The following is a 25,049-nucleotide window of genomic DNA, read 5'->3' as shown; positions in this document are numbered from 1 at the left end:
GTCCTCCACAAAACTTGTTTCTCGGATTTTTGATTTATCAAAAATTAAGCCTACAGTGCATGGAGTTTGGCAAATATCAGAATTTTATCTCAAAAACTGATTTTTTGAGAACATTTTGAATTCTGCTCTCATGGGAACAACTGGAGTCAATGGAAGAGTGGCATTTTTAAACACCAAATTTTCTCTTATGAAGCAAAACACTTTAAGTTAAAAACAAATCACCAACATTTCCATGCTGTCAAGATGCAATTTATGTATTATCAGATTTTTGTTCAGGTAACAGAAATTCTGACATTTTGACCATTTTTGAAATCTGCCATGACAACAGCTGCCCAGACAGTGACTCCCTGAGTCGACAAATGAAGCCACACAGCAGGTCTCACTTCCAGCCAATTAGCTCAGTGAGTTAGGAGCTGGTGCTTGGTGTCAGGGGTTGTGGGTTAAAGACCCAGCAAGGATGATGATGATGACAGATCAAAATATCAGATGTCCTCAACATGAAACACAAGACAATTGTCCTGACGGTGGCATCACAGCAAGCCTCTAAATTAAATAAAAACAAATAGCTTGGACTGGACCATGGATGAAAGCTAACCAAATTTTGCACAAAGGTCCAGTCTCATGCCAGATTACCTCAGCTGTAAACCCAAGCCAATAGTCCTGATGGTGGTGCTACAGCAAGCGTCTAAAGTTCAAAACTTTGAAAAATCATAACAAATCAACCATACTTGCTGCAGCTTCAGAACTCAATATTGAAGAAACTTTTGTACATTTAAACCTATTAAAAATCATGAAGTACATCACTCAGTTTTTTTTCAAAAACTGTAAAACTTCTTAAACCTATTTCCTCTCTCCTCCTTTGATTTATGAAAAATTGAGCCTCAAAAACTGAATTTTTCACAGCATTTTAAATTTCTCTTTCATGTGAACAATTGGAGTCAATGCAGTAATGACATAGCTAAACATCAGTTATTCACTTATGGAGCAAATCAATCATTTTTAAAAACAAATTACCAACATCTCCATGCTGTCTAGATGCAATATGTGTATTTTCAGATTTTTTTCCTAATAACTGAATTTTTTATTACTTTGTTTGTTTTGTGGTGATGTAATTCCAGTCCAAACATAGGTGGCGGTAATGTGCTTTAATGCTGATTGACACCCTCCATTTAAACTGAAGAAGGAGAATCACTTAAAGTTGATCCAGCTGAGAGTAGGAGACAGGATCAGTGATCTAGTTCAGTGAGTGGGAAACATATATATAAAAAAATCACAGCAAAACAAAGATTAAATCAAGAGAGCAGTATTTCAAACCAATCTTTTTGGGGGGCATTTTGCCTATATGGATAATACAGTGAGAGACAGGAAATGTGGAGGCAGAGATTTTTTTTATTTTTACAGTGGTTACAAATATGCCTGCATGACAGTGTATAGCTTACTCACTTTGTGAAGCCTCACATGATCTGTCACTAGCCAGTTAACTAAGTGAGATAGAAGATGGACTTAGGTGTCAAAGGTTGTAAGTTCAAGCCTCAACTAATGCAAAATGAACATTATGATGTCAACTGTCTGTCTTCCTGTTCTACACTTTGTTGCTCAGCCTCAGAGTTGCCTAAATTTGCCAAAAATTTCTCTTTGATCCTCACAATTTTGGAATCCAGTCACAGGCCTGATTGGAAGGTTTGGCTTTATAGGTTTATATATAAATGTAGATATTGTAAGCTTTCTTATTGAGTGGCCAGTAAAATGGTCTGTTTGGAAGACAAAATGGTAGAAAAATGGATTGAGTCTGTACACATTGCAGATGACATGCGAGCAGAATTAAAGTTTGGTGTCTAGGCTCATAATAATGAACCCTCTTTTATATGATTAGGGCTGCAGCTATCCATAATTTTGGTCATTGAGTATTCTACAAATTATTCCAGAAATATTTACTGACTTAACCCTTGACTTTTGCTTCATTTAAAAGCAACAGTAATATACAGTAGAGAAAATAATTATATTAATTAAACAATACTTTATTTGTCCCTGGGGGGCAATTTAAGGCACATGGAGTAGTTGTAGCAGTCCAATTGTTTGAGACTTGCTATCTTTCTTTGTTTTGGGCTGATTTTCAAAAATCCCTCAAGACTAATTGCAGGGGATTGAGATCACCTGTGCGCAGGGCGGGGCGACTGACTCCTGATTGAGGAGTGGAAGCAGCTTGGGGCATTTCCCTCTCAGCCAATCATGGTGTGACGACGCCCGTTTTGTGAAGGCTTAAAAGAGGTGGTGAATGGCACCAGATGGCTCTCACCCTCATTCTGAATCTGTCTGAGAACATCATTCCCCCTTAGAGTGCCAGCCAGAAACTCTGGTCTGTTACATTTACATTTAGGGCATTTAGCAGACGCTTTTGTCCAGAGCGACTTACAATAAGTACATTTGTCACAAGAAAGAAACCACAACATATCACCGTTGATAAAGTAGAAAAGAAAAAATACAAACAATTGTCAAGCCCTCATCTGAGCAAAGTAGCTGCTATTTATCAAGGATAACTCAAGTACCTAAGTGCAATGATTTAAGTGCTAAGGGTAAGAACATAAGAAGTGCATTTTTTTATTTTTTTTTTGTGGGGGAGGGGGTCATGCTTTGCAAGGAGCCATTCCACGTGACCTGAAAGTAGGGCTGGACGATTATGGAAAAAATAATAATCACGATTATTTTGATTGATATTGAAATCACGATTAATAAACACGATTATTCATTCATTTAAAAAAAAGTGTTTATTGGGCCACCAAAACTCAACTTTAAATATAACTTAATACTTATAACAAAATACTCGGCAGTGGACACATTTTTTTGCAACATTTATCATACAAAGCAGGCAGTGCAACTCTGCTGAAGTGCTTGCGGGATGGCAACATGTACCGCTTGTTCAAAGTCTTGACCAGTGTCTTGAACCCTGGGTTGCTAACTGTACTGATGGGGCACACGTCCTTAGCTAGCATGAACGTCACAGCCTCCGTTATCTCTCGCTGTCGCCGGGAGCCGGTGGGATATGGAGCGGCATTGTAAAGAGTGTCCTCAATGGAGGACTGTGTTGCGGTGGCGGTGGCTGAAGTTGACGCTCTTGCACTTTTTGGGTCTTTTGCTCCGTCAATACTTTGGGTCTTTTGCTCCGTCATAGACCACTTTATGGCTGAACTTTAAATGGATAAATACATTTGTCGTGTTGCCCTGGGGTGCGGACACGACGGCGTGACAAACTTTGCAAACAATCTCTTACTGCTCCACGTCCAATGATTTGAAGCCAAAATGTCTCCAAATGACCAAACTTGTCCTACCTTTCTTTTCAACTAAAGGCTCAGGCTGCTTTTCTGCCATGTTGTCAATCGCTCGCTCCACAATTGATCCACAAACTCACTGCTGCAGCTGCAGGCGACACAGGTGCATTCACTGTGCTTTTACAGCGCAGTAATTTGGATACACGCCGCGCGGCGGCACATTAATAGTTTTTCTTCGATTACAGTGTTTTCATGATCGTGAGAAGTCGAAATCGTGATCAAAATTCGATTAATCGTCCAGCCCTACCTGAAAGGTGCCATATGTCAGGTATGATGTGAACCAGGTTAGAGCGGAATCAGCAATGCCAAGTTCGACCAGAGTGGAGAGGAGGATTTGGTGGTTGACTGTGTCAAACGCAGAGGATAAGTTGAGGAGAATGAGGACTGACGAGTGGAATGAGGCTCTGCCGACACAGAGGGACTCAGTCAATGTGAGGAGGGCCGTCTCAGTGGAGTGAGCAGTCCTGGGGGGGTGGCTTCTTGACTGCAGACTGGCAGTTCCATAGCCCCCCTAGTACTAGTTCAGTACTGGTGGAGAATGTTGGGTAACAGAGATTGGCTGGGTTACAGCCTCGAGCAATGGGTCTCCGGTGAAATCTTCTCCATATAGATGTCCTGACTGGGACTGGCTGGGACTCATGGCTGCGATCTGTGGTGGACAGTGAGTTACTTGGACTTCCTCGACAGACTTACGCAGAGAGACTCCCTAAGTCTTCGTTCGGCTGTCCTGAGGTTGCAGCTGACGCTGTAGTGACTAGCCCATACAGTGGAGGAAATAATTATTTGATCCCTCACTGATTTTGTAAGTTTGCCCACTGACAAAGAAATGAACGGTCTATAATTTTAATGGTAGGTTTATTTTTTTATCGACAGTCAGGATGTGCATTTATAGCCAATTTCAGCATCAGACCTACAGAATAGCGCATCCCCTTTTATCAATTTTTGTGAAAATATCTGACAATGGAAACATATGTTTTACTTGCTTCACCTCAATTGAAGTTTCCACTTTCAACCAAGCCCACCTCCAACTGCTCTTACAACCTGAGTCCAGTTTACGGACTGTCAGTGCATCCTTCTCCTCAAACTCCCTCATTCTGAAATCAATGCAGAGTTGATCAAGTTAGCTAAAATAATGTTTAAAGGGGACATATTATGCAAAACTGACTTTTTCCTTGCTTTAGTATGTATATTTGCGTATCCGGAGTGCCTCCCCACCCCCTAAGCATGAGTTTTGACAACTAAGTCAATATTTTGTACCTGGCAGAGTCAGGAATTGAGTCTCTAAACGAGCCGTTTGGATTTCACCCGGATTGTGACGTAACAGTCCGGGTGATTTGCATACTCTTTGCGTATCTCCTCCCACATTACGCCAGCTACCTGAACGAGGATCCGCCATTTTTTTCCCCTCGCTAACTTGTACGCGACAGCCTGACCGCTACCATGTACAACCCGAAAGCCAAGCACTGCTGCTCTGTCATCGGATACACGGATCCTCCTGTTTCGCTACATCGCCTCCCTACCAAAGAGGATATCAGAGCGAAGAGGCTACTTTTTATTTATCAGGGTCCCAGCTTCAGTGAGCAGAAGCGTTATGGTCTGTGCCAGTCACTTCACCCCGGACTGTTTCAGCAACCAGGGTCAGTACAACGCTGGACTGGCAACGAGATTGTCCCTTAAAACATGGATCCATACCCACTGTCAATGATGGAACTGTAAGTATTTAAAAAACAGTGTAGTTTGTGTTACTTTGGCCGTTTAGCACATGAGCTAACGCTAACCGTGGGTGTAAATATGAGGCTGAGCTAACATTACATGTGAAGTTATCAACGCTGGGCTTACTGGCCGTAGGATTCACGATAATGTTAATGATACGAAACGTTTATTTGTCATATCAGCACTCTTTTAAAACATGACGGTGAATTGAGAAAATGAATTAGGATATTGAGATTTTATCGCTTCTAACCGGCCGGGGAACCACTGCTCGGCCATGAACATGGGGAGGAGACGGGGTGAAATGTCTCAGTTGTTCGCGGACAGTGAGCTGCTGCTCTGCGGTGAACAAACGGAGGAGAGGGTGTGACATCGTCTCAGTTGTGTGTGTCAGTTGTTCGCGGACGTTTAGCTGCTGTTCCGCGGTGAACACGCAGAGGAAACGGTATGAACTGGTCTGTTATTCACAGCCAGTGAGCTACGTTCATTCATTAGCATGTTGTGCTAAGGGACAGTGTGTAAGCAAACTTCTAGAAGCGTGTCTTGTCTGAATGCACTGCTGAATGTGTGACAGCCCGAGGAGCTGCTGTAGTTTGGCAGATGTCATGGCTCTGGGAGACTGTACTCTGACTGTTTTTCTGTGTGTTGGTATATATGTAATACGTGTGTAGCGTTAAGCTTGATTTATGCTTCTGCGTCGCGGCGACGGCGTAGCTACGTCGTCGACGCAGACCCCTACGCAGACCCTGCGCCGTAGCCTGACGTGCGCCTCCAAAAAATCCTGACTACGCGTCACGTCGACGCGTCAAGACGCGAACGGCAAGGACTGGGATTGGTCCGCTCAGACCGTCATTCCAGCAGTTGCTTTTCCGGTCAACAGTATAACAACACCGCCAGTTACTTCTGCTGCTTGCATGCTTGTCTCCTATTGCTTGTGAACTCCATGCTTTGTGAGATCCCAGCAGGGCAGGAGGAGTATTGGTGTTGTGCAGCATGTAGCTTGTAAGCCCCACACTGTGACCAGAATGCTACACAGCATATCCGCTCTGACCGCAACTGCAGTGCAAGAGAGCAAGAACCCCCCGAAACCAATCCCCCCCCACCCCCCCTCGCGGCTTGGCGGTGAATTGCAGACCAACGCGTTCCCTCGACGCAGAACTTCGAATGCTCAATGACGGCGTAGGGTCGACGACGTAGCTCCGCCGTCGCCGCGACGCAGAAGCATAAACTAAGCTTAAGCCGTAGCGTTAGCCGTAGCGTTAGCTGTAGGCTACAGCTAACGGTACAGCTAATGCTACAGCCTGTAGCGTTAGCTGCTGGCATGAGAGACCTGGGAGCACCAAAACGTTATCTGCAGTAAAGCAATCACTACTTTGTTTTGGAGCTGGAGACAGGGGCTACCTGCTACATGTCTGCTGTGCTACTATCAGTTATATGCAGGCACGGACACTGAAAAGCTGCGCCGCGCTGTGTATTGCTCGTTGTTGTTGTTTTTTGTTTTTTTTCTCAACTTTATTGAAAGTTGCTGTGTGTCGCTCGTTGCCATGGTCCCGCGGTGCCGTCCTCATGTCTTCCGGTCGGCAGGAAGAAGTGGGCGGCGCACGCAGTAGCTCATTAACATAATGAAAAAAAAGTCAGAATCCGGCCGCTGAGAGCAGGGCTGTGAAACTGGTGTGTAAACAACCCTGCTGTGCTCAATCCTTCGGTTTTTTCGACCAAAGCATGTTACTATCAGTCCATTTAGACATCAAGGACCCATGTCAACAAGCAGAAATTAGCATAATATGTCTCCTTTAAAGGCAGCATGATGAAATTTATAGCTAGGTAAAGAGGAACTAAGCAGGATTTCTCCCGTGGCTATGCTACATTTTTACCTTAATTAAAAAGCTCCAGACTAATTGTGATAATTGTGATAGTTAACTACATGACTTGAGAGTTGTTACAAGTGAGAATGGAGGCTCTCTGCCTTCCACCTAGCGTCTCATGGCTGAAAACCAACCTTGAAACATCAGTGTAGTGTTTCCCCACAGGTTTGTAAGGACACTGTGGCGAGTGGTCGGATCGTCTGACGCGGGGGTGGGGGGCGGCGGCGCCATTGGACCGTATGAGTTTCACTCTTACCGTGCACTGCTCGCGTGTGTGTGTGTGTGTGTGTGTGTGTGTGTGCGCGTGCGAACGCCAATAACAGAGAGAGCGCTATGCGGACGGAGATGAATGTTACTCGGTCGCCGCCCCGGTGTCACAGCTCTCCTCTCCGCGCACCGCGACACTAACGCGCACCGTAACCGGCAAACTTTTGTTTATGACGGTTAAGACTACACAAATACACACGTGTAACATCGTATATGTTATATAACGTTATCAACCGCTCCATGTATTGCTTTTTAGCCAGCTTTGTTGTAAACAAATGCACATGGAGGAGAGGAGCATTACCAAAACAGCAGAAAAGCGACCAGACTTGCATATTGGTTCCTCTTTACTATAGCTAGCTAACAACATGTAATGTTAGCTCAAAATACATCATGACAGGAGGGCTATGCCTTTACAGGCTTATAAGGCTAATGTTCATTGACTAAAAAGACAGTTCATAACCAAGCTAAATATGCCCAAAGCATAGCCAGCCAACAAAAAAAGCAAATGTTTTTTAGCTAATATTAACGTTACCCTAGATGTTTCGACACTCGTACTTCATTCCAACTTTCAGCTGCATCTTCGCATGACTCGATTGATGCGGTGAATCAACAATCATAGATCAGCAGCACACTGGTGTGCCCTCGGGACTGGCTGACAGTTTTTTTTGTTTCCCCCCCAGTTGTACTTCATTGGTTTTGCTCAACGCAGTTCAGTTCACTCATACACCCCCCCCCCCCCCCCAAAAAAAGAAGAATAACTCTTCAGATCTGAACGATTCACACAAGTGACCTATTTGGCCATGAATAAAGCGAGTTCAGAGGTCAGACGTTTCTTGTGGTTGATTACCAGGTTTCCACACTGTAAATTGGTTTAAAAACAAGTTCACTTTACTTAAAAAAAAGTCAGGAAACCGATTGCCTCAAAATCTCCAAGTAAAGTAGCTAATTCATTTTAAGGTGTTAATAGCTGAAAATAACTGTGTTTAGACAACTCAGATAATGGCAGTAAACTTGAGTGAAGTTAACTCAAAATCATTAGTTAGGTTGACTATAAAATGTCAATTTTGACTACTTAAACTTGTGAGTTATGTTAATTAAGCAGTACTCGTAAAAATAAGTTATCCTTACAAGTTTAAGCGTTCATATTACTAGCAAAATATCAGGAAACCAGGTGCCTTGATATGTTCAAGTAAGCTGAACCAAAAGTGATAAGTTATTGAAACAAAGAGACAACAGACAACAGTTTGAATGGAAAACAAAGTTTAATAATTAAACTTTTTTTGTTCAGAACACAAATACATGAAGAAATAGGGTCCAGGCTGAAAACTACTTTACTAAGTTTACCTTAAATACAGGGGTTCTCAAGTGTGGTTACATACTTTGTATGTAATATAAACACTAACCTTTTTTTTGTATTACAAACTTTGTATGTAATATAAAGACTAACTTTTCCATATACTTTTTCAGAAAAAAGTGACACGTGACTTTTTTCTAGGGCGGCCTTCAATCTAATATTGAGTCCCTCAAACGGCCCTCAGTCATGAAAACTTAGAGAATTTCTGCTTAAATATCTCTGCGTATGGTGTGAAACAAACTATAGATACACTTAATTGTCAATTACAGGGCCTAACATTTATCCTAACATCAATAAAGTGAACAGCAAATATAGCTCAACTGTTTCCAATCCACCTATTGCATGACTGCAAAATAAGATCACTATTTCAACTGAATGTGCAACTGTTATCCTGATGTTTAAGACAGCTCCCGCTGAAACCTGCTCAGAGCTTTCTGATTAAAATTTTTAGTGGATGAGTTTAGCACTGCACTAGAGATTGACTTTCAACAGATACTAAGTCAACAGATATATCTTTCAACAGATATCAAGTCTGAGATAACTGGCTAAAGCCCTGATGCTGGTAATCAATGTCACCACAATCATGTCAGCATTAACACAAAAGGAAAAAAGCTAAAAGGAAAGTAAGTGTTCATGTTTCTCCTCATGAACATAAAACCATTTAGTAGTCCGAAAGTGCGATGAGGCTCCCTCCCACAAAAAAGGATCAAACAAAAAAGAAAATCACTTTTCCAATAGGGTAAAGGTATCAACGTGACCCATGTCACGTCACATTCACATCATGAACACGTTCACTCATTGCATCAGAAGATCTTTGAGTGATTGTATTTTTGGTTTTAGGGATTTATGTCCAATTGAGAAAAGCACCCTTTGGATGAAGTCAAAGGTGTACTTCAGTTGTTGAGGGTACTCCAAATTCAGAGCGTAAGTAAGTCCAAAGAGCAAGCACAGGGCATGTGGAAGATTTCCAAGGTCATCCATGACAATTATTCCTTCCAAAATGATTGCAGTACCTGAAGACTCAAGGTGGAGTGAGTCAGGGGAGGCCTGTCTGTCCTCAGGAATGATGGTCAGGATCCCGATGGGGGTGTGAGACATGTCTGGGTCTTCGCAGTCCTAACAACAATAGCAGCAATAACGCCAAAATTACATATCAGATGTCACCTTGAATTTATATGGCAGAAAACACAAAACAGCCACTAAAAGTACAACGTAACACTTCTTCATCACTGTGGCTTCTGGGCAATGTACTCGCTACTACCACAGGAGGCTGATGAGTAAACGTCCAGTGTAGTACGGGAATGTGAAACTCCTACAGTTTGCAGCTGTCACACCTATGGCAGTCCACTGACAGTATAGTGCATGCACTTCCCAAGAGCATCAGCAATAAATAAGTGTTGATGTTGTTGCAAGGGAAAGTTCATAACATTTTTGTGTTTAACTACGTGTTGCACTTCATACGGTCATAAGAGATATCAGTAGAACCCCTCTACTTAAAATCAGCAAAGTGAAAGTACTTAAAATCAGCTAAGTGAAATTCATTGTACTTTTTTTGTTCTTGAAGACATTTGGGTTTCACATGGTGACGCTAGGGAACTGCGACTGAATCCTTTTGAAAGACAGCAGATACCACTAAAAGTGTTCTGATTGGGGATAGGTCATCAGTGCATCACGTAAGAAGTACAGTAGCACTGATTCAGGCTGAGTGGAAGAAAAGTAACTAAAACTAAAGCTATCAAAGTGACATAAGGAGCAGGATTAAATAGAGTGGACATCCTGTGGTGTGGAATTAAAAAATAGTAATAAAGACGACTTACAAAGCATGTCTTGAAGAAGTCTGTGTTCTCATCTCCAAGGATCACAGGAAGGCCACGGAGGACTGCCGTTTGCTTTGCAGTAATATCTGTACTCTGAAAAATCATGTCAAACACACATCACTCCTGTGTTAAAGGACAATCAATTAATAGCTCTGCACACACAACGGGGTTGTGTATTTTGTTCCCCACATAATGAAAAATTAATTTACCTCTGGTCTGACTTGTTGCAGATACTTCTGAAGTTTCTGGCCAACACTTCCCCCCTTGCTCTTGAAAATCTCAAAGAAGCGAGGAGTGTATTTGTCAAGTTCTTTGAAGAAATCTGTATTCATGTTTTTGCTTGACAAGCGACAGAACTCTGCCAGAATCTAAAGGAAAAGTATGACAAATTAATATTTAAGATATAGTGATATTGGACCTACATTAAAGAATAACAAAACATTAGAAATCTGTATCCAATCTTTGGAGGCCAGTGCAATGCTGTTTCTGCCAAGTGTGATTAAGTGTTTTGTTAATATTTGATGAGACACTTTGGAACTAGGATTTACAATGATCATGAAGTCCCCCTCCACTCAAAAATGTTTTTCTTATTGTTCCTAAAGTTGAATGTTTGAGCTTCACTGTGCAGAGTTTGGCAATGAAAGGCGGTTTTCACATTCATCTGCAGAAAATATTGGGATTTCAATGAGGAGTAGATATAATTTTAAGGATTTTATCAAAATAATATAATAATAATAAAAAATTAAAAAATAATAACATTTGAGGAAAAAACTGACAAATTATTATTCAAAATAGGGATTTTATATACACCTTAAAACCTGTTTGGCGGGGATCTTTAAAATCTTAGGACTACTTTTCACTAGCAGGATGCTGAAGCTAATTCTGTAAGTTAATAAAAGATGTGACAAATAATGAATTACATGAGAACTAAAAAACTTAATGCATAAAAGACAGGAAGAGTTTTAAACTACCTGACCCTCTGTAAAGAGTCCACCTTTCCATTGTGCCTTTCACTGGAGGCTCCAAGTTCACCAACTCTCGTCTACTCAAGGCCAAGAGTCCATGTTTTTGGTTATCAGAGCAGCAGTTGGATGCCGTTTCCTCATCTCCTTTACAAGTTCCTTTCGTTTGGACTCTATACTGGTCTCATCTTCACCATCAGGGAAATTGGGTTGAACATTGATTTCAAACAGTTTGGGTCTCTTGATGCTTGTGTGAGGAGCTTGGCCTTTTCTTTTCCTTTCATTTACGGGCACATCTGTACATCCAGCTCAACGCAGTTTGGTCCGGTAGTTGCCCATTTTGAACTTAATACTATTTTTCCATCCGTTACATCCATTGGCAGAGCCTGGTTCAATGAGGCATGGATGTTTTTGAATCAGTGCAGTTGCAACGTCATCGAATTCTTGATCGCTGGGATATGCCTTGATCGAGCAAGTTTTTCAAGTATCTCGTGCTTCATGTCCCTGGATACTTGTAGATATGTCTTGTCTCTCATATACAGAAGATTTCCCTGGCGTAATCTGTACTCAATGTCCACAGGAAAATAAGGAATTTCAAAAGTGTCTGGCCATGAAGGTCGAGTAAGAGATGACCGACTTTCAGGGGAGGAAAAAGAGAGGATCTCTGTGTCATCCGTGCTGGCTGTGCTTGGTGAGGGGGTTGGAACCAGAGCGATTATCTTTAGGGTGGGTTTGTCGGGCAGGTCAGTAATGTCAGTGAGGTTGACGAGGGCATTATTGAAATCAGGATCTTCATACTGGAGGGAGAAATTATACTGAAGCCCCAGCTTCTCCTCAAGCTGTTCAACAAGTGAGTCAAGTGTGTGTGGTTTCCCAGAGAGTGTAATTTTCCTGATGTCATTGTCATGGACTATTATCTTTAGTGTAGTCCTCATCTCCATTGTTGGTTGTGATTCTACAGAGGATAAAAAAATCAGTTCTTTATGACACTTGACAAGTGTCATAAAGTGTCAAAATCTTCAGCATCCAATCAACACAAAATATAGTGTTTAAGGGTAACAAACAGCCCCTGATTCTGGGTCATTCAGATCAGAGAGCATGTTGACTGACATTGATGACGCATGACTGCATAGCTCATAAGAACGCAGATGCTCATTATACCATGATGTCATATGTTTGCACAGAAACAAAACATCACTGTTAATGACAAGGATGTTGTGAATTTGCCTAAAGGTAGGCATGAACAAGCACCAACAGACACACTCATATCTGAACTGTATTTGATGCCATCAACGCTCACAGACGATGCTACAAGGACAGTGTTCTGAGATGCATACCTCTTTTTCAACAAGTTCTGAATATTCTCAGGTAAAGATGAAACCAAAGAAAGTGACACCTTGTCCATTTTGATGGATGGCTTGAAAAATGAGGAGGAGTTCACATGGTATGCCATCATTCTATGATGCCGGACAGGCAGAGTTTGTGGGACGTTTTTTTATGTTGTGAATGACTTGTTTGAAGAATTTATGCTTTCCTACAAAGCGCATTGTCCACATATCTCTGAGCGGCCCATACATCCTCATCAACTGTCGATAATGTTCCACAAAGTGGTGCTTTGGGCGCAATGTGAAGTGAGGAAATACTGTTAAAAGTAAACCTCTGTGCTCTGAGATCTTTGCATCAAGGAAATCAAGAGAATCTTCTGTTAGTCTAAATGATGCTGACAGTTCTAAGATGTCCTTCAAAAGCATTAAAATTTCCCATGTTGGATCATTCTCTGGGACATCAAAACCAATCATGAGTGGGAGAAGTCTTGTGAGTGCCCAGTTTTTGTGGCCGTTACCGCCAATCGTACCTCTAGAGGCAAATGTGGCAGGGATAATCTGAGGCTGACCAGTTCTGTCTGTGAATTTGTAAGGAAAATGTTTGATGACTTTGTTCAAGGACTCAAGGGTGATGTACTTCTTGGAGTTCAATTCATTGATGCACAGAGACATCTCAACAGGGATGATACCTTCCAAGAGGTCATGCATTATGTCAGGTGGAAACCCACTGACAGTGTGGAAATGTCAGATTTGGATTCTCTAAAACATCAGAAACTTGCCTGTCATGATCCTGGCTGGTTCTGCACTCAAATGCTCCTGATCGGACCTCTCTTTGCTGGATGTCACTCCTCTTTACCATGCAAAATCAACAGGGGTGCTGCACCGTGAAACTCTCCTGGAAACCAGCAAAAGAATGAGCACCTAGGTTATCAGCTGACACATAGAGCACAGTTCCTTTCACACACTCGCCTAACTGCTCAACATAGACACCGTGTTTTTCAAGAGTGACCAGGTCTTGAAGAAATGGGTGAAGGACAGCTGCATAGCCATGTTGTTTGATTGCACTTGCTTTGCATAATATTGCTAGCTGGATAGAGTGAAGACGAGAGCGATGTTTTGAGGGAAGATTGGCAAGAACCCAATAAATACCACACAGTTTGTGTTTCTTTTTGGAAGTGCCCAGAGGATTGGCTATCTCAAACTCATCAATGTAAAGGCCAAGCACAATCCTTAAGGTCTCAGTCTTAAAAAAATCATTCCCGCGATAGTGAGTGCCATCTCTGTGTTGTATCCATCAACGGTGCACTCATGTGTAATAATTTTATCTAGAACATCAGCTCTGTTTAATAGTATTTATAACATTTTCAGAATTGGCACATAAAAGAGTGATTGTAAGTATTTTTTGAGCTTGTATTCAACTGGCATGACTGTAGGAAATTCCCTCTGAAAATATGATGGTCTTTTACTGGCTGTGGAGAGTGACTGGCCAGCATCAGTCATTTTCAAGAACAAGTTATTCTCTTTGACAGCATTCACAATCTTTCTCACAACTGAATCGTTACTGACACCATGTTCATTGAGAATTTGCTGAATGGCATTACGCAAAAGGGGCTCTGAGAGAAGAACAAGTTAATTTAGTTGTTGAATTACCTCCTGTACTGCCATGTCAGATGAATGCAAGACTGCCTGCAGTTTAAGAAAGAGTGAGGCTAAATTATGCTCAAGTTGATGCTGTAAATTATCCAAATTTTCGATTTGAGCTTCTGCCTCAATTTTGTCTTGGTCTGTAGGATCACTAGAAAAATCCTCAACTTCTTGCACATCTTGTGACACGCCTGGATCTGAATCATGAGGTGTGCATGGCAATGTCAGGTTTCAACCGCTTCTGACTGGGAAGCGGATGGTCTTTGCATTTATGAGCATTAAATGTTGAGTAGACATTGCTCTCAAAAACGTAGTTTTCATATGGACACTTCACAGTTTCCTTATTTTTTAGATGTTGGTGCAAATGGGGGGAAAAAAACGAGTTCTGTGCAGGGTTCTTCAAAAGTGCAAAGAGGACAATTGAATATCACAGGGATTTCATCAGCCCCACTCGTCTGCCCATCATGTACTTCATGGAAGTGATTTCTTGTTAAATGCACTTTGAGGGCATTAAATTACTTAAATGAACACAGACAATCTGTGTGGAGGCATGGAATTGGAGTAGTTCTTGCGTAGCTTCCATGTTTTAAGCGGTAGTGCTTGAATAGTTGAGCCCTCTTTTCAGAAGAAAACAAGCAGTACTTACACTTCCAATGCATAGCTAGGTGTCTGTCTTCAGAAACCTACAAAAGAAACAATCAATCAGTTAAACTGTAATTAACTCATAGCACAAGCATAAATTAGGGCTGTACAGAATATAATTTTCTGGGCTCAATTTCCCATGATGCTTTTGCTTCCTATTTTGGATGACGATAGGTCACGTGGGCCACAGCTGATAACAGTAGCCAATCCCATCAGCTGTGTGCTATCAGCTGTGCGCAGGTAAACAGAGTTGGCTGAAGCATGACACTCGCCTGGATTACTATTTTTTGAATGAAAAAGTTTCCAAACAGACGAATAAGAGAGGATTGATGACTGATGAGATCTTGAATTTCTAAAGAGTGACACTTTCATCCTGTCCCAGATGGATTTATGGATATTCTCACGTGCATCATGCCTGGTAAGTGTGTCTGCGACTAACTTAGTAGTTATTACTTTACTGTCGCTGACAGGTTGATAAGCGTGAAACATACGTGCTACATATGCGACCAGTATAAAAAGGGACAACAGTAAACTTAAAACATCTCCGCCATGTTAAAGAAAGGGGCCATGGACAACGAGAAACTCATTATTTTTGTTTAAGAGCTGAGGAATGAATTACATGCTTGCCGAGTTGAAGAGTGTTCCTAAAAGATCAGCACAGTTGCTTTTTCAACCGTTAATAAGCACGCTGTGTTTGCTGAAACTCCAGTTATCCCCAAATGTTACAACATCCTTACAGAGTTTTAAATCGAGTAACGTTACGTGAAGGCCTGGTCAGCTTTAGCCTTCACATGACTGCAAAGGACCGACTCGCAGCGACAACGAAAATACGCCACTAAATAAACATTATAATTTCGACTAGAGAGTCCCAGGCATGGCTAAATCATTAAACATAAAGTTAACCTTCAAACCTGGACTTACGGATAAATTATATGGCAAAGATAACGACTATAAGTTTGCTACACAGAAAACCAGTGAAACTTACTGTGACACTACTTAGCTGCAGCAACTGCCTTGTTGTTGACGGTTTACCGCTTCATTCAAAGCACGTCGTCAGTGGGCAACTGCGCATGTGTGTTCGACGAGAGCTGCCGAATGATGCCAAGTTACTGCTGGTTATGCAGATGCTTCTTGCTCACTCATACCTCTAAGTACAGGTTACTTGCAGCTGATGAGTTTGATTACTTGCCTCAGTAGAAAGTTGTCTTTACTAGGTTTAAGGTTACTTATTGTCTGTTTCGGTATTGTCCAGCGTGGGGGGGCGGGGGTGGATGGGGGTTTAGGAGCTGAACAGCCTTGGGAACAAAGGTTGCTCTCCTCCTCTATTCTGCAGCCCGGGCAGCGGAGCCGGCGTCCCGGGGGTATGACACAGTTCTCCTGTCCCTGCTCTCAGGCCCCTCACATCACCACAGCTCAGTGCTGCATGAGCTTGTGGAGTGAGAGACAAGACAAGTCTCTTAAGTGAACAACTATGTAACGATTTGGTTAATGGTGGACACAGAAGCACGCCCATGAACACACACACACACACGCACTGGGAAGGAGCAGGTGAGGGAGAAAGGAGGGGGGAAACGGGTCAGGAAAACACAACAGGGAAACGAAAACGATACAACAAAAGTGACACAGCACACACTGTGACACAACTAATTGGTTTCCTTTTTAGGAAAATCATTTGTATTGTTTAAACTGTAACAGCAGTTCCTGTAGTGTGCACTGAGACAAATCAAATGATGCACCTGAAGTTGCATGCATCTATATTGTTTCAAGAGCAGCATCAGTAATATTTACAACAGCAAAATCACTTTAAACACATCAATATCTCTGAGGAAACAGACCTCAAATGTAAATAATTATATCCCCGATAACAAAATGCTGAGTGAAGTTTAGAATGAATAAAGAGCAGACATCAGTCAGCATCAGGCCTCCACCCTCAGCTCAGGTTATTAACAGCCTACAGGTACTGCTGGTAGAGGGAGGAGGCTGGTTTGTCTCAGCCAGAAGCAATTAAAGGGAAATTAAATGTAATTATGTAGTGATGATTAAGACCCAGCCAGACTCTCCACTCTACATTTTTGAACTTGCTGAAGTTGTTCTGTTTTCTGTCTGCTTGTGTGTGCTAGTTTGCAGGTTTGGAAACTTTAACATCGTCAGTGATTGACATGTTCCCAGTACAGATGCGTAGACCCTGGCGCAGAGAAATCTTCCTCATCTTCTTCTGCTCTTTCTGCTTCCTCATACAGATCTCACTCACCACTCAGGTACTACACACCTGTGAAATCAAAGTCATCAGCTAACATTCAACATATTCTCATACTGAAGGAGCATTTTGTTCTGTGATGTGCAGGGAGGAGTGTACATGTTCCAGCTGTTCGACTACTATGGTAGTAATGGAGCATGTATCTTATTTGTGTCCCTGGTCGAGTGTGTTGCTGTTGGCTGGGCCTTCGGTAAGTGGTGTGAAAATCATGTTGCAATTATTCTGTAATTTACCAGACGTAATTGTACTATCCACTTATCTTTGCCCAGTCCCCAGGGTGTAGATTTCAACACATAATCCTCACAATTCTGTTTAAATTCGATTGTTCTGCACCTAACAATTTATGTCCAGCATTAAAGGCCAGTGGCAATGCAGAAGGTCGTATGCCCATTATGTAAAAGGGTTGAAAAGGCCTACACATCCTCATACCAAAACCGCTGAATAGGTTGTTTGCCAGTGACTCCTAAACGACATAGATCACCATTCCCAAACATGAGAGTTGCAGTGTACCAGCGACAGGTGTACCAGACCTTTGCCGTACAGTCACAGTTAGGTCAGATTTTATCAAGAAGTTGGTTATGTTTAGGACAACATTGTAGTTAAGGTTAAAATAACTACGCTACTTTTGAAGCTTCAGTTACAAACATCCAAACATTACCTAAGTAACTTGTGTTGTGTTATGTTATGTTTGTGACGTAACTTCACTAGGTTAGAGTCAATAAGTGACTACAGGCCAACCCATGAGTCTGAACTATACCATGCTTCACCACCAAGGGTTAGGGTCCAGTCATTTAAATTGTTGCTAACAAACTGTATTTATCATGCAGGGGTTGACCGGATGTGTGATTTGGTTGAAGATATGACAGGACAGAGACCGTGGCTTTTTTTCAAACTGTGCTGGCGTTACATCACCCCTCTGATCTGTATGGTGAGTTACACACTGTTAACTGCTGCAGGAGTCACGCACACAGCAGAAATTGAATTAAAACAATTGGGGTGGAGATTAGGGTTAGTCCACTACCAATAATAAGAAGGTGAAGAGTGTCTCTGCCAGGCCAATCTGTCAGTTGTCTTAAAGGAACTTGGGGCAGGATTTGTGAAAAAATAAACATGCATTTTAAGTTTTTTAATGCTAATGGGTGATGAAGTGTTCAAAACCAAAAAGAATGAGCCCACCCACGTATCTCTCCATTGCCTTGAACAGGCTGTGTGCTGCATAATGTACTGCAAATAGGTGTCCGAATTTCCCGCGCAGTCTTGCGGACGTGACGTCAGATGACGCTGAATGCGCATGCTCGACGGCTTTCGACTTGGATACGCGAAAAAGACAAGCGCAGTGGACCCAAACTAGTGTTTGGGTAGTAATGGATTCTGCTATGGCCAGCAAACGACCCACCACCACAAAGTCCACTAAAAAGCCATACTAAGAAGAAAACAAAGGTTTTATCAGCAGCATGTCGAGTTGAAACGAAATTACGACCAAAGCTGGGCTGGCACCCGGATACACATTGGATACGCGTTCGGCTCATGGAGGCAGCTTCAACTTGAATTGGGACTGAAAACAGATGCTGACATGGCTCATTTCCTAGTAACCAGGTAATAAAACATTCGTGTCATGTTTAGAGCTTGATTTGAAAATCATATGAGATCACCGAAGACTCGCAGTGACCTAACGTGCAAAGTAGCGTTAGCTGTAACTTAGTCCACCGCTGTGTAACACTGAGTAGTTACAGACTGCGCATTTTCCATGGTCCATTAATCTGAAACCGAATAGTTAGAAATATGTCCCTTTATATATGGGACCTATAGCCCAACCTGTTATCCAGGAGGTGACGTTAGCAGCTGGCTGTAGCCACAGGCTAACGGTGTGTTTGTCTGTGTAGTAACATTAGCCGCTTACACACAGCAATCCCATATCAGAGACGATATTTCTGTCCCCCAATATGCCGTCTTTGCTTTTGCCTGTCCCTGTCAGACTGCATCAACCGTAATGGTAAATCGCCACGCTTGTGTGTCGCTACACACAGTGAGCCGGCTGCTTCATGTGTGTAGGGAAGCTTCACTGCTGTGAAGAGTTCATGCGCGCTCCGGCACCAGCTCAGCTGATGGCTGCAGTTACCCTAACGGCCGCAACGGCCGTCGTGTCACTTTTGGGTCTTATTTCTTGATACTGCCCAAAGTCCCTTTAAAGGTGAAAATGACAACGTTTTTATGTAGACACAAATCAAAATAAAAAAGTTTAATATTACATCTACATAGCTTGTAGGAAGGTGCATAATCTCTACATTCCTCCCGTAGATTGTGCTGACGGCAACTGCAGCCAGCTCCCTCTGCTTATTGGAAAAGGTCACCACCATCTCTTTGGTCTTCTCCATGTTTAACTCCAGGGCCGATTTATCACACCACTCCACAAACTCATGCAGTACTGAGCTGTGAGCAGGCACAGGAGAATTGTGTCATCCATGTACTTTACTAGTTACGATTTGGTTAATGGTGGACATAGAAGCAGAGACACGAGGTGTCACGAGACACGAGCCAGGGTTGAATGGTCTCACTGGGTTTCCAGGGTGTGAATGCAATGGAAGGGGGAGACAGAATGCCACATTTTGTGGCTGAATGGTAGGGGTGCAACGGATCAAAAAACTCACGGTTCGGATCGTTTCTCGGATCAGAGTCACGGATCGGATCATTTTTCGGATCAGCAAAAAAAAAAAGACAAGACAAATAAACATAACTTTGTCTTTCGTTTATTATGTAATTCTCTCTCCTCTCCTGTCTCTGTCCCTTCAACCTCTTCATCTCTCTCTCCTGTCTCATCCTCTGTTGAATTTTTAAAATGAAAAGTATACTAAGTATACTACTGAGTCATGATTACTATAATTTGACCTAATACTTTAATGCCATGTTTAGTTACATTATTACTTATCCATCCAAACATCCAAATAATATTATTGATGGATAATTCATACTGTGACTGAACATGGCCTTAAAATATTCTGATTCATTGCATGTCCTTTCATTTTTCAGCCTAGGCTACATTTACAGTAGGTTACAGTTTAGCATCTCTATTGGCTATCTGCTGCATCTGTAGGCTCGTTCACTATTTTTCTCATTCTCTTAGCTTATTACAATTCTCACCTTTCCTCCTCTTTGCCTGATCATCCTCTGCCTTTCTTGCTGCAACAAATGATAACTTGGATTGATGCAGCCTCTTACCACCACGCCGCATCTTTGCTCCGATTCATTTAATTGCCGTTCTAAAAATAGACCTGCAGTCACGTAGCGACCGTGTTTACTTTCGGTGTTAATGAAACGAAACTTAAGGAAAAAAGTACAGAGGACATGACCTCGGTGTCCTCAATGGTGGTTACGACCCTGACCTCTTTCCTTCATCATTATATTTGACAGGGAAGCCAAAATGCTCCCATACAGGGGATTTAAATGACGCGGGGCGTTCAAGCTCCTCCGTTCCTCCGCTCGCCATGACCACGCTGCACTTAACAAGTGTGTGGATTGAACATGCGCACAACTTTTTTTTTTCATAAATCAATCCGCGGATCACGTGTGTGCCGAACCGAAGATATTGATCTGAACGGATCACGGATCAATGATGATCCGTTGCACCACTACTGAATGGTATCAATAATGCTCTGTTCCCAGCGTTTGAGTAGCTCCCCTCAGGATGCCTGCTCTGCTGCCCGGGCTGCAGAGCAGAGGAGGAGAGCAACCTTTCTTCCCACTGCTGTTTAGCTCCTAAACTCCCATCCACCGCTGCCCCCCTGCCCCCCCACACTGGACAATACCGAAACAGACAATAAGTAACCTGTTGATGGTCATTGCATCCAACCCAACCTACCTCAATGCTACCTTGCACCTCATGTAAATAATCATTTTAGCTAACTGCTTGTCTGTTTTGCAGTTAGCAATCCCCTCCCTCCTCTCTATGTCACCATTTACGTGACACAACACATTACAACAACATCCATATGATTATTAACAGTCGACGGACACATGTTTAGATTTACAGGTGGAAACCGTGGGAAACACACACAGATGTCAACATTACGATGTGTACCGTCATGCCTCTTTTGGTTCCGCACTGCTTGGTTCAGTGTGAACAAACAAAGGTGGCGTAAAGGTGAGCCTTCGCTGTGGTGACAAACCGGAATCTCTGTGTGAAAAGGGCTACTGACTCAGCTTTTTAGTGGCACACATGAATTTAAAGTCACATGTGTATAAGTAACAGTAAACATTATGAAAATATTTCACAACATCTTGAATATATTCATAAATTGGCTTGCATGGGGAATTTCTGACTTGGCACCAGAAGGGCAAAAATGTTTCAGCTCACTTAGTTTCACAAGCAAAACTTGAGGCAACAAAAGATGTTATACCACCTCAGAAGCAACACAATGTCAAGCTACAATGAAAGTTGTACTTCCATGAAGCTGGGGGGCTTCACAGTAGCCCCTTTTAGAGAGAAAATGTGCCACATTTGCAGCCAGGTAAAGGCTGCAATCTGCCGCCTTGTCTATGTGAAACGGAGGTGTAATATTCCTCCTTTGCAAAAAAGCCGCCACTGGGGTAGGCGTAAACATATGACATGATGTGAAGCACGAAGTTGGGCGTGAATAGTGACGTAAAACAACTGCTTTTTCTCCTGGCGAAAGCCACGTCGGCTAAGCTCCTTGGCGACCTTTTCGTACAAAATACCATCTTTCACAGTCCCCTTGATCTGGTTGTTAATGATTCTCTAAGCTGTGATGGTTAGCATCTCCCGGATCTCAGCGGTTTTCCAGTTGCTCATCTTGACGTCCACGGATGAAGTGATGAACTGACAGCTGTTTCCTGCTTTTAAAACTCCTGGCTGTGGATCGCACAACAGTCCACACGTCATCGACACCTCCGCCCATGTCACGCAATTGCCGGCACATCAACGCCTTGGATTTACATAGCAATGGAGGTGGCAAAAAGTGTACCCTCTGAGGCGTCATATTGGCGGACCAAAACAGACCCCCAATATGCTGCGCTCTGTCTAAATTCGCGGACCTAGCCACAAAAAGGACAGCCAAATTGGCGGCTTGCTGTCCAGTATAAAAACAGCTAGTATTACAGCCTGTTTGTTCACACAAGTACCAGTTTGTTCCTCTGCATTTTCTTCAAGGCTTGCTTCATCTGCTCATTTCTGGACTACCCGCCTCTAACATCCAGTGGGGGCTACGTGTACCCAGACTGGGCCTACAGACTGGGCTGGGCCATCGCCCTCTCCTCTGTGGTTCCAGTACCCATCTGGATTGTCGTCAAGATCTGTCTCACAGAGGGCACCCTCAGGCAGGTAAGCACACCAAAACATCCTGCTTAATATTTTTACTCTGCTTTACTTTTTTAATACTTCATATTGCCACCAGTAAAAAACAGCATGAATTTGTTTATCATTCATTCATCTAATTATCCTTTTGTCCATCAGCGACTGAAGGTCCTGTGGCATCCTGTTAAACATCCTGTCATTCCCAAGAGTATCGAAGAACAGTCCCTAAATGAAACAGAGATGAATCCATTGTCAATATGAAATGTACGTATGTCAGCCCAAAGACCGTGTTACTGAAGGCACACTGTGGAGTTCTTTGTCATGTTTCCATTCAGTGATGTATATGTAGATTAAGCCTCAGTGTGTTTTACATTTCCTTCCTCCTACTGCTGGCATCTTGCAGTGGGATCCTGGCCTCTTCAAATAGTAGAATATACCAGACTGTTGTGCTGCTAAGCAACAATAAATCGTCTATATATGTATATATGTATTCTACATTCTATATATTCTACAACGCTCATTTTTCTGTGATGAATGAGTGGCACATACTAGCCACACATACTATTTTGTCACAAAAACATTCATGACATTTGGTACTGAACCATGACCCCAAACCGAGATACATACTGAATGGAACAGATGCAAGCCTGGGGTGATATTAGCACTGTAACTTTCTGCTGAATTAACATAAACACAATCATTAGCAATGATGAAAAAGACAGACAGCAGGTATGTTAAATTATTGCCACCTTCCTCCTGTATGCTGAGCAGGGGTGGAAGTAACACATTACATCTATGGAAATTACTGTAATTAAGCCATGTTGAGTTTTGTTTGTTCTTACATTGATTGATTTTGCCTGATTGCTGAAATGGGAGGAGTTGCACACAGGTGCCGCAAATTATAAATAAAGGGACTGCAGCTGATGCATGCCAGTCGAGAAACTCAAGACTTTGTGTCTGATTATTTATTGTTCCTCCGTTATGTAAAACCATCGGTGTTTCAAGTCCTTTTATAATGGCAGTGTCAACAAGCCATTTTTGGTGTACAAGTCTGTAATTGTACTTATGGTAAGTATGCATTACACCACGTAATCTACTCATTTACTTTTAAAATCATGGAGTACTAAGTACAATTAGAAAGAATATCCAAAACTTTCATCTACAGTTGTGTAGCCAATAAGGCTTTCCCATCACAAAGGGGCCAATGAAAAACCTGACATACCGACAAAAAAACAAAACAAGATGACCTGCAGCTGGACCAGGTTTGGGGGGGGGGGTGACCATGACCATTGAGCAGGACAGCACAGGAGTAATTTAGACTGATTACTGTAGACTGAAACAGAAAACCCTTTGATTGACTGCCTGCTATTGATAAAGTGTTAAACATCAATATTTAAATAGTAACTAAAACTCTCTCTTGTAACTGAGTAATACTTAACGACTGAACAAGCCTCTTGGATGAGAGGTGAAATACCTTCAAGAAACTGAAACAAGTCCAGCTGCCTATGATACAGCACCTAGATTTACCATGACCTGGATGACTGAGAACCATCATCCACAATACTGTAATAGGGTGACTGTACTCATACTTGAGTACAGATCTTTTAGTACTCTTTCCAGCACTGAGTCATTTACACTTAGTCTGACAAGCATAATATGATCGGCAATTTTAAATAAGTGATCACCATAATTAGTGGTGAAGTCATCTACAGACAAAAATTACAGCAGTTTAGACAAACGCAGCAACCCTGGAATGAGAATTTGTTATCAACTTTAGTCACGTGTGTTTTTGACCTAATTTTTCAATCAACTCAGTGGCAGTGTGTGGGTAGCTATATGATGATCCATTAGCTAATGTACATACTGTAATGTGCCTGTAAGAAGGTGATGGAAGGGGTGTGCTAGTGGATATCTGTCAGTTTAGCTGTGCATTTTGTTCATTAGTGTTCCCCTCAGCATGTATTGTACTAAGCTTCTCAAAGCGAGGAGACAAATATGATCAATGACAGACAAAGGTATAACAAAATATTCAGACATTAACACAAGACATAACAAACAGGTTATCATATGAATATGGTACACATCTTTTGTTGCTTTTTTGGATGTATAAAAATGTGGTGTTAACGGATATGTGTATTCATGTAGACCTAACTGTTACCTGTGTATTGTACAGGTATGTGCGAGAAGGAGAGAGACATTACGTAAAATGAACCGTACCTCTAGTATCCTCATCAGGATGTAATATTATTATTGTCCAGAATATTATTTTGTCCAATGTAGGGGTGTCGTGGATAACCAGTACCAATAATAACCATGATCGGGCCCAAATGATCACATTTTTCACTGCCTGAACATACCCCAAGACTCACCAAACTTGGAGTATATGTCACATCTGCCGGAAAATTTTATAATCTGTTGTCGTTGTGAATTTCCACCACCAGGTGGCGCTATAATAAAGGAAAGTGCGTTTTGCCTAATAACTCCCATATACTTTGTCGCACTCTGGTGCCAGTTTCATTAGGGCCCCAGCAGATAACCTGCGATGTTCCTATTGTTCAAAAACCATATATCC

At 42.2% G+C, this 25,049-nt stretch overlaps 1 protein-coding gene across 1 annotated transcript in view; it reads left to right on the top strand.

Annotated features, from left to right (window-relative positions):
* The window catches only part of LOC311261350 (sodium- and chloride-dependent betaine transporter-like), a 64,021-nt gene extending 40,597 nt beyond the window's left edge, over window positions 1-23,424 (top strand). The window contains exons 10-14 of the mRNA XM_084359890.1: window positions 17,033-17,170; window positions 17,257-17,359; window positions 17,997-18,097; window positions 22,334-22,504; window positions 22,637-23,424. Of these exons, the coding sequence (XP_084216016.1) occupies window positions 17,033-17,170; window positions 17,257-17,359; window positions 17,997-18,097; window positions 22,334-22,504; window positions 22,637-22,738 (615 nt within the window). The 3' untranslated portion in view covers window positions 22,739-23,424. The remainder of the gene's footprint in view (window positions 1-17,032; window positions 17,171-17,256; window positions 17,360-17,996; window positions 18,098-22,333; window positions 22,505-22,636) is intronic.
* Window positions 23,425-25,049: the final 1,625 nt, after the last annotated feature.

Source organism: Pagrus pagrus, assembly GCF_965226575.1.
Source record: "Pagrus pagrus genome assembly, chromosome: 8".
Taxonomy (NCBI): domain Eukaryota; kingdom Metazoa; phylum Chordata; class Actinopteri; order Spariformes; family Sparidae; genus Pagrus; species Pagrus pagrus.
The sequence above is the reverse complement of the archived record's forward strand: the minus strand, read 5'-3'. Positions and strand labels throughout refer to the sequence as shown.